Source organism: Hyalella azteca, unplaced genomic scaffold (genome assembly GCF_000764305.2).
Source record: "Hyalella azteca isolate HAZT.00-mixed unplaced genomic scaffold, Hazt_2.0.2 contig15387, whole genome shotgun sequence".
NCBI classification, from domain to species: Eukaryota; Metazoa; Arthropoda; class Malacostraca; order Amphipoda; family Hyalellidae; genus Hyalella; species Hyalella azteca.
In genome coordinates this window covers 12,933-24,125 of record NW_025945243.1, presented here as the reverse complement: position 1 = coordinate 24,125, position 11,193 = coordinate 12,933, and the positions used below count along the sequence as shown (strand labels likewise).

The following is an 11,193-nucleotide window of genomic DNA, read 5'->3' as shown; positions in this document are numbered from 1 at the left end:
AGAGGCATCAGCCATCAAGTGTTGCAATACATTGCACATATAACGTAGCTAGCACTCTAGCAGCTTAGCTCATTCTTATAAGGCTATAAGTAGTCTTTAACTATTTGACTATTTGTTATATATTAATCACATTATACAATTTCCATGTGTTAGCTAGCTTATATAAGAAGAGTTGGTTGAGATTGTATTGACCTTTTTAAGCATTTAGAAAGATTTTCCACTCTAATATGAGTATTCTAATTAAAATATTTAATTTCAATCTTATTAATCTTTCTTTATTCAATCTTAAATATGTGAATTTATAACTAGAAATAAAACAATTACAATGATAAAACTGTATACAAAATAATTAAATGCAGTGAATGGAAATGAAATGTTTGAATTGTTTACATGTTTATTTCAAACAGTATTAGCTTTTTTCATAACATAAGTCTTGTTTCGAGTCGTTTGAGGTTTGTTTGGTTGTCATTCAGTTCATGTTTAGTATTGGTTAATTGGTCTGAATCAAATGAGAACAGTGCAGTCAGTCACGCAGTCACTAGGTACTAGTTGGTATGTTTAGAGCAGTGGTTCCCAAAGTGGGTGATATCACTCCTCTAGGGGCGGTGGAAAGATTTTGGGGGGCGGTAAGGAAGAAGAGGGTGATAGGGGGGCGATAGGGGGGCGGTAATCCGAAGTCAATGTCATAAGTTCGAACTTTAGTTTGACGATTTGTACATAACACGTGCATCACATGACTCCCAGCATTGGTTTTTTTCACCCAGATCTGTTTTTAACCTCTCCTGGGTTTACGTCTCGAACAAATTAGCGGCCGGACTCGCGTCCGGTCTCACGGCCAATTTCCAAATTCAATGATCAAGGAATATCTCTCAAACTAATGAACTTAACTTGATGAAACTTGGTACACGTATTCATTAGGACCTAACGATAATGTTTTGCTCGTGAAAATTGTTTGAATTCTGTCATCGTTTGTTTTTGCCTAGTGATATGGCAATACGGGCCAAATTTCACAGTGATAAAGTAATTTCTTCCAAACTACTGAACAGATTCAAACGAAATTTTGAATTTACAGTCCTAACTACCAAACGGTATTGTTTAGCTCATGAAAATTTTTTCGACCGAGCCTTCGTTTGCGAGTTTTTTCTTTCATTCCACCTTTATTCGTGATTTAAACAGCAATACGTGCTTAAATTTGCAGTAATCAAGAAATTTTTTTTCAAACTACTGAATAGATTTGAACGAAACTTAGTATTTAAATACCTAACCTCAGCAACAGTGATGTTTACAATTTTTTTGTTTTGCCTTCGTTTGCGAGTTATACGACTATACGTATATTAGGCTCTTGGTTGAATCGGCCGGTAGAAAAGCCGGTCGTTCCTCCTATTTCTGGTTAACTTGCGAACGAAAGCAAAATATAAAATTGACACGGGCTAAACATCACCGTTGAGAGGTTAGGTATTTATATACAAAGTTTCGTTGAAATCTGTTCTGTAGTTTAGAAGAAATTTCTTGATCGCCGCTAATTAAAGTGACAAATTATCCGGCGATACGGGCCAAATATATGGGAGTATGAAATCGAGAATGACGGTGAAATAAGAAAAAAACTCACAAACGATGGTAAAATCAAAAAAAAAATTAAGCCTAAAAATTACCGTTTGGTAGTAAGGAATGTATATTCAAAATTTCGTTCAATAGTTTGGAAGAAAGTCTTTGATCACTGCGAATTTTGGCCTGTTTTGCAATATATGCGCAACTCACAAATGAAGGTGCAATTGAAAAAAAAATACAAACTAAACATCACCGTTAGGTTCTGATGAATACGTGTTCCAAGTTTCATAAATCTGCGTTCATTAGTTTGGGAGATATTACTTGATAATTGAATTTGGAAATTGGTCGTGAGACCGGCCATGAGTTTGGCCGTAAATTTGCCAAAGACGTCCTAGGTTTCTAGTGCTGAAACAGTTAAAACAGCTGAAAAACATGTTGGTTCACTAAACGGGGTTCTATTTGTGAAATACACATTTGTGTTGAACCTTTATCTTTTAAAATTGCAGTGTACTAAATTTCAAGAAAGAGGCGTATGTCTGTGGGGGGGCGCTAGAAATTCACTAGGGAGCCAAAGGGGGCGCCAGCCTGAAAAAGTTTGGGAACCACTGGTTTAGAGGGTAGAGTCTGATAGATTTATAGGACATAAAACTAGTAAATCTATTGATAGCATTGTGCACTGTGCTATCAGCTACTTATCTGTTACGTGACTCTTCAATCAAGTTCAATGTTTAGAAGATCTGCATTCCTGAAGTGTTGTTCACTGTTGTATATTGAAGCCAATTAAATGGTCAATATTTAGCTTGGTACCTTGCTCCATACAAACTTTACAAAGCTAATGAATAGACTTATCAATAATTGTTTACCCAAAAGTTCCAAAGTGGTAAACACCACCTTGTCCATTCTTGAAGGCAATAACTTCCCTTTTTAGCCATCCATATACTGTTATTGTTATTAGGCTAATGGCAACATAAAAAATAACATTTCAAAAAATACAAAAAAAGCTGAAAAAATAAAACTAATATCCTTTGTAGGTATTCTGTCCTATGAAGCTCTGAATACAGATTAAAGAGTTAAACTGGCCAAATGTTACTGTGTTGATGTCTTTTTTTGTTAAGGAAATTTAAATCTCATTCTTTTCAGAACAAGTACTTTACCTGCCTCACAGTATGGCATTGCTCCTCAATAAAATTCCCAGAGTTTTTGGGAGCTTCTCACAATCTCGCAACCTCATGATCAATTCGTCTATGAGAACCACATTCTCTCCTACTGATGCAGTGCTGGACAAGCCTCATCAGTCAAAAATGACAAGTAAGATTAGTTTTAATCATTGGCATTAATTTCAATTTGATTGAAAGGATTTCCTCTTTCATATTTAATATGCTGCATCAATATTTTAGTTTGAGTGGTTCTTTTTATGCATAGATGCCAAAACAAGACTATAAACTTGGCATCTGTCATACTAGACAGATGTCAAGAGCAAGACTATTTTGAAAGGAAGGGTAGGATTTGAAAAAAAACATATATTAGCTATGTTATCTGTAGACTAACTGACTAAGATTCTCTTCGTTTTTGGTAGTACTCTTTTCTTACTGCAGCACAATTTGATTGATGAAAATTAGATTTTTGAAATGCTCAATATAAGATCAACTGATACTTTTCCAAGTTCCAACATATAAGATTGCTGAAAAATCACTGATTGCTGCAACACTATAACTCCTGGACTTTGATCTAATTGATCCATCTCAGTCAGCCTGACTTGGTTAGGTTCAGGAAATTGAAATTTTTATGTTGTTATATGTATGGGACAAAGCAAGACATTTATGCCTTCCTGATAGAGAAATTATTTGAATATATATGAGTATTTCACCAAGGTATTAGTAATTTTGCAAAACCAATTGCCTTTCATTTACTAATTGAGTGCAAATAAATCTGAAGCAAATCATATATATATATATATATATTTCTTTAATTCTAGGTTATGCATGTGTTGCTGCTGCAGTCATCACAGGCATCAGTGCTGGTGCTTGGATGAGCAAAAACATTGCAAGCTTCCTTGAAGAAAATGAACTTTTTGTTCCTTCTGATGATGATGATGACTACTAAGAATTTATAATTGTTATTACCAGGTAAAAAGTCTAGTATGAATATCTAATTCCCTTTTAATACTACTTGATACTTTGATTTCTATACTAACTGATGTTAGTATTGAAATGGAAGAAATAATTTACAGTAATTGTAGGTATATACCTGTCACTATTGTGTTGTATGTTTGAAAGAAAGCAGTCAAAAAATTTTTTTTTTCATGAGTGTTCTTTGCATTTGCCCTTAAGGGAGTTTATGAAGTTTGTGTGCGTTGGTACCTTGATGAATAAAAGGTACCTGAATTAGGAAAAACCTTGTAAAATGAAATAAGACATGAAATTAATTATATAATTATGCAAAATTTACACACATCTTGATGAGTAAACAAATGGGGAATTTGAATGTTTTTGCACTCTATACAATCAGTTGCTTGTATCTTTGACTACAAATTTCATGAATTAAGTCTGGTAATTCTTCAAGTAAGGACATTGAGCAAATTTGTTATCAGCAATGAGGTACATACTGTATGACCGTTATTGTATAAAATCTTCAGAGTGGAATGTTATTAGTCGATAGATTTTTATTATTTTTTAATTACTAATCTTCCTATGCAAAACTATTGCCTGATCTTTCATAAAATCATACCTAATATTCCAAAAGATTCTTGTTGGCAATTTTGCACTCTTTCCATAAGATTTAGGTTGACAGAATTGCATATACCTATTATAGTTGAACACCTGACAATGCTGCTCTCTGGAACGTTATTGTTTAATCCAGTTTAATAATACTGTACAACTCTTCTTGTTGCAGGACGGGGATGCTTCCTTTCTGCTAGTCCTTGGTGCATTTTAGTCCTGGCCAAAGATATGCATAGAGAATTCTACTTGTACCTATGTACAACACCGAAGAACCTTGGACACATCCATAGGTTCTTCTTACAGACCAATATCACTCCTCAGTCCAATCTCCAAAACACTAGAAAAATAATCATACTCAACATCATTCAACCTCTCATTCCACAAATAGCTCACCAACATGATTTCAAGGGAAATCACTCCCCAGTCACAGCCCTACACTCACTTACCCAACATATTACCCGCGGATTCAATCAGAAACAACCACCTTCACGAACCATTGCAATAGCACTAGACATGTCCGAAGCATTCAACACAGTAAACCTACACAAGTTAATAGACAAACTCTCAACAATACGAATTCCTCCAACATTAACAAAATACATATCCAACTACATAAAAGGAAGAAAAGGCTATACACTTTTCAATACACCCACAGACGTACACATGATTACCTATGCAGACGACATTACCATCTTCTCATCACACCACAATTACAAAATTGCAGAACAACATATACAACCATTTCTACAACAGATATACAACTGGACTATCAGAAACAACCTCCAATTAAACGCATCCAAAAGTACAGCCACACTTTTCACTCCTGACCCTGCTGAGTACAGGAAAACGCTAAACCTTACCATAGGCAGTACCATAGTTCCCACCATCACACACCCGAAAATACTAGGAATCACATTCGACCCAAAACTAAACTTTAATACCCACATCCATAACACACATGACAAAGCAACTAAAACAATAAAAATTCTAAAAATCACTCACGAAAACAAAAAGAAGTCCTACTCACAACCTACAAAACTATAACACAACCTATAATAGAATACGCCAGCACCATCTGGTCACCTAGTCTAGCACAAACTCGCACAAATAAGCTACAAACAATCCAAAACACAGCACTCCGCATTGCAACAGGTTGTACAGCTGATACTAACCAAAGCCATCTACACACAGAAACAAAAATACTTCCAATAGACCAGCACCTCAGACTCCACGCATATCAACTCAGACTAAAAGCTCAAGCATCGACCCACCCACTTCACACTCATACTCAACCTTACAACCCACCCTGACTTATGAAAAAACAGTTTTCACAAACAGAAACTACACCACTAACATATTCATAGAACCAGATCAAGCCACAACAGAAACTCTAAACAGAAGCAAGAAACAAATACACACTACAATCACAACTAACTACATAGACAATCTACCAAACAATGATGTACTTTCTGCACCAGCACCAGCCATAGACTCTTCAGAAACCCAATTACCCAGACACTCACGTCGAGCACTAGCACAACTCCGTACAAACAAGTCCCCCCTACTACACCAATACCTACACAAGATAGATCCAGTCACACATCCATCCCCCCTTTGTCCACTCTGTCACGAAGATGTACACAACACCAACCACCTATTCGGCTGCTCGGAGCTGGTCGCGCCCGTGTCGCCTCTGGTTTTGTGGAGCTCTCCCATCGAGGCGGCGGGGCTGTTGGCGCGCTGGGGAGAGAGGTTGGGCTGGCCACAGGAATGGGTGTAGGCCCCGTCCCGCATTTGTCGCGGGACGGGGAGGGCGAACAACAACAACAATTCTACTTGTCCAAAAATAATGTATTATGCAAATTCCTTCAAACTACATTCAATGGACTTTGACTAGAGCATACAGTGGTTAAATTGTGCATTAGTTTGTATGGGAAATTTCAAAAGTCTTGGAGGTATTTGGCTTGTTGGCTTTTTTGGCTTAGCCAAAATTGTAGGAGTTCATTGAAATTATTTATTTGATTTTTCAGACAAGATGCAGTTACACAATTTTTCTCGAGGTTGTAACATTTTATAGTATATGCTACCATAGTAAGATTAGTTATCTGATGTTACAACAATTTTATGATTTTTTATCATCTTTGTTATATTGATATTATCTTTGACCATCGCTTGAAGCAAAATGCTAGTTTTGCTGCAGCAGTGACAAATCTGCGTATGGTCTTGTCAATGCAATAGTATTGCTCTTTACTTTTTATTATAGCTATTGTATTTTCTAGGTTTAATTACGATTTTTAAGATTTTCTCTATACGGTTCTAATATGTTGCATTGGCACTAGGACTTCAATAAATGTGTAACTCGTGTTATGTAGTAGAATAGTTAAGAGCTTGAAGCAATAAAGAGCTCAGTTGTTTAGTGTTTTTGATTTACTCGCAGGGGGTAAGAGCAAACCTCTTACTAGGGGAATACAAAGCCTCCCCCGAACCTATCTTTTGATCAAATTTATTGTAAGGCAACATCCAGTTGAGCCCGCGGCTAAAATTTATAGTCTGATGAATCGCGTATGGAAGTGGCGATTACCTCTTGGTTGTACTGTGTGGCGATGTTATGAACGCAATGCAGAATGTTACACAAAGATATTCATTGTCATAATGGGTGCCTATCGTCATTCTTTGAAAACACAAATTTTCTCTTCTTATTCTTACCTATAAATACTTATTCATAACTCAGAGCGTTGTTGATGCCTGGAATTCGATTCAGTTGAGTGGTAATTTATCATTATTTCAGTAATCCATAACCCAATTTCAATTGAATAGTCCATATGCCAGCGAGATCTCAGTCGTATATATTATTACTTCACGAGCTGATTTTTTATTGTCCAATTCCATCATTGTACAATCTTTAATTATGTTGCGAACTTAGTCCATTTCACATTTGATAAACAAACAGTTAATAGCAGACTGCATTTAAAATAGAACAATTTACTCGTGAGTTTACTGCGAATAAAAAATGTCAACCGGAATTATGTCCATCAACCTTTGTGAGATTACAAGTTAAGGATGAGAAGACCGCCCTGCTTTCTTGCTTCCCGAAGAATAACAAGTGTTTCCTGGATATAATTTATATATCCTAGCAATATCAAATGGAAGCATTCTGTTTAGCTGTATTGTTAACTGCTATGTTCGCTTGTACTTCACTGTTATTTGTGTGCATTGAGACGATTTTAATTTATAAATAAATAATCCCGCAGAAAAATATATTCATTAGAAAATTTGGCCAGAACGGAGGTTTTACCCTTTCGTAGGGTGATCGTTCGTCGATTTCTGGTCCCCTGGAAACTCGTTATGGACGATCACGCTACAAGAAACAAATGCGTCTTCTGTAAGATAGCTGACGGTTCGCAGCAATCAGAACTGGTGCACACGGTGAGTGTGGAGCAAGATTCGTAATATAAGCTATCGAATATGTGTTAAATATAGTATGTATTTGTATATTGAATGTAAACAATGAGCCTGATAAACATTGAGCAGGATGACGAATTTGTGGCGTTCTGCGATTTACGGCCGGCAGCAGCTCACCACCTGCTTGTCATACCCAGACAACACGTGGCCTCTGCCTCAGTCTTGACACCGCAGCACAAGCCCATGGGTGAGCTTGTCCTCACAGATGCATTACAATATATTTTGTTGTACCGTGACAGAACTAGAGACGGAAGATTGTCTGGTAATATGGATGCACTGGAATGGATGGACAAAGTTTGCTAGAAAATTATTATGAATTATTCTAATTGTCCGTACATACCCGATTTACCAGGGTACAGATACGACTAGTATTGGCCACGTTCACTGTATATACGGAGTTGAAGCTCGTAATTCATTTTTATTTTTGGCCCAAGTTTCTATGGCTGATGGTTTTCAAGATACCTCGTTAGTACTTAAAAAAAATTTTATCTAAAGAGAATAAGGCTTTGAAGCGGGCTGGCTGGGCTAGACATTTCGAATAATGGCAACCTATCGTTCGTCTTCCGCTTAGTTGTATCGGAGTCAACACAGAGCCTGTGTTCCATGGTATTGTTGTCCCTCTATCTACTGATGAAGAGAAATAGAGCTCACGAGCATAAATGAAAGAATCACAAGAAATTTTGCACTTTATCGTATAGTATCTGTCTAATATGCACCTGAAATGAAATATAATATACAGTCATTAATTTTCGGCAAGCATTGGGCTCCTACATGTAAGGAAGCACTCATTGCCAAGTGCCTAATTTCAGTTTCCTTTTTTATCCGCGGAGTTGTGCAGGTTCAGTCCAGTGAACGAGTCCAGTTGCTTGAGTCAATTAAGTCCAGCTATTTCTATCCCTTTTGCGTTTTCTTTTTACAGTGAAATCACACCACAAAGTACTCATCTCATTAGCTACGAATCGATAATTATTCAAATTAAATTTACATAGTGATCTTATCACTGCCGTATTTGTTAAAGAATGAAGTCCAACCAAGAAACGTTAGATGGTAATTTACAAACGCCATAAGCGCTTGGGTGCTGCCAGCGCCTGTTATTGTTGATCAACTCATCATGACGGTGCAGTGGAGCAGATGGTGGCGTTGGCTCGGCAGCTGGTGCATGAGAGGGGAGTAAAGGAGGAGGAAGAGTTGCGCCTCGGCTTCCACTGGCCGCCGTTCACCAGCATCCAGCACCTGCACCTCCACGCCATCGCTCCCGTATCGCAGTTAGGCTTCATCTCTCGTATCATCTTCAGACCAAACTCGTACTGGTTTGTTTCCGTAAGTTTTAGCTCAGAGTTAATATAATAACTAAAATGTTTTTTCCTTATATTGCAAAGTTCAATTTTTGACACGCTCTATAATCTATACGATGGTTTAGTCTAACACGTCTTTCATTTCTTTGATTGAATTTCCAACTTTGTGCAACTCGTTTGAATATTTTGACCGGTGGATCCATGTTTTAAAACTCCGTCATTGTTTTAAGAGCCGGATTAAAGTGATTGCATATGAATTAATTATTAACTACCATAGATTTGAATTTTATTACAAAAAATTAAATTCAGGTAGTACTCGATCGCGGTTATTCAGTATGCTCGTCTGAAGTATTTTAACTTGAATAATTTTCCACGAACGGATTGTGCTTCTGTCTATGAAGATCCACTCAAAAAATTTATATGATTATCTGCTCTTGTTTCAACCTTTCATCATGAAATGAACGTTGCCATCGAAGCCTTGTAGGTAACTTCTGAGTTAAATAATTCAGATGTAAGAATTTCCGTGGCTACTGAAGAATTAATCCGTGGCCGAGAGTACTAGGCTTACTTGCACTTCTTATGTTCCACCTTGTCTCCATGCATTTACATCATTACTGGAAAACACTATCAGCAGTATTTTCCCTTTAAAGTTCTACGTGACGATGATTTGTCGTCAGGAGCTAGAGATTCAAAGGCTCGAGTGTATGCCACGTATTATAGCCGCTTTTAATTTTGGCTTGTTAAAGAGCCGGACTGAAGGATATGACAGTAGATGTTAATGCTTGGTCTACGCATAAATTAACGGTCGTCAATGTTATTCAGACGATTATGTGACGACATCAACCATGTCAGTTGACGAAGGGTTAGACCATGACCTAACTATGAAATTATAGTCAAGACTTAATGTCTCGAGAAAAACGGTAAATTGGTACCTTGAATAATCAGACTCCTTTTGAAAGCGAGCTGAGCAGGTAATGGATGACTTAAATAACTATATCGGCATAGTTTCTGGAAGTCGATATTTTGGTTCCAGCATTGCTGAACGAATAGAGCGTGATCCTTTTCTGGTATGGGAATACATTTACTGAATATTAATATAAATGACCTAGAGTACGGTTTGATTTGAGATAATCTAATATGAGGCTTTATGCCTTGCGTCAGCGCCAAACAATAATAGCGTCATAATGAAGAAAGTAGACTAGTCGTAAATTTCCCAATAGGTGTTTCTTTGATTTTATCACGGAAAATGATAGGTTAGTTTCTTAATTGGTGGAACGTAGCTGTAGTCGGGAAACGTGGTAGGAAAACTTAATTCATTCCGATGTTTATTAGTTATTTTTATCACAAGTCAACGTCTAATGAAGTTGAGGTGTTGCAAGCGCGCGACCGTAAGGCTGTCAATAGACGTTGAAGCTCCTGGAATCTTAGTCGCTGCAACTTGAATTACTGGTGCTTCGAGAATCGTGGTACAGTATGTCACCACTTATCGATTTAACCATTAATTTCAACCTAATCTCACTTTTAAATACCTATTATTATTTACTTTTTATAAATTAACGCTACTTTTAAAGTATAACTTGTTCATATTAATTTTCGAACTCATAGTCTATTTCAATTCTCTTGCAGCCCGAGACGGTCTTGAGAAAGTTGGAAAAAGACAGCGCCTCATGATGCCGGTAATACTTAAGCAAGCTTTACAAGATGTGTTTGAAAAATATAGATTTGTTTACTTTTTTGCGAGAAAATTCTCATTTATTCATGGATGTCCCACAATAGATAATTAAAATAAGCAAATGAAAATTCAATCCTCCGTTGATTATTACTTGAATGTTTTAGTCGCATCATCGAATCCAACCAGGGAATAATCAATGTTAAGTCTTTTGATAAATTCGCCCAGCTCCAAGTCTGCGACTTCGTTCCTCGTTTCACTGAGCTTTTGGTAGTAATCTTGCAGGACAGCCTGACAGGCCTGTAGCCATTTGCCCGTCACGTCGTCCAGATCTCGAATATCTTTGCGATCCCGATAACTTTTTACAATCTTCAATTGTCTAAGCAACTCCTGCTTGATTTCAACTCTATCGGCGACTTTCTTTCTGTCTTCTGTGCTTTCCAAATCAGCTACCATTGCCAATGGTCTATCGCAGTCGAGAGTTGATGCTAATGAAGCC

At 37.1% G+C, this 11,193-nt stretch overlaps 1 protein-coding gene across 1 annotated transcript; it reads left to right on the top strand.

The window, feature by feature from the left end:
- Positions 1-2,659: 2,659 nt before the first annotated feature.
- On the top strand, positions 2,660-10,863 carry LOC108672830 (adenosine 5'-monophosphoramidase HINT3-like). Its single transcript, XM_018160569.2, has 6 exons — positions 2,660-2,856; positions 3,524-3,674; positions 4,441-7,694; positions 7,800-7,917; positions 8,854-9,050; positions 10,652-10,863. Exons 3-6 carry the CDS (start codon positions 7,614-7,616, stop codon positions 10,694-10,696), a joined length of 441 nt encoding a protein of 146 aa, XP_018016058.1. The 5' UTR covers positions 2,660-2,856; positions 3,524-3,674; positions 4,441-7,613; the 3' UTR covers positions 10,697-10,863.
- The last annotated feature ends 330 nt before the right edge of the window (positions 10,864-11,193 follow it).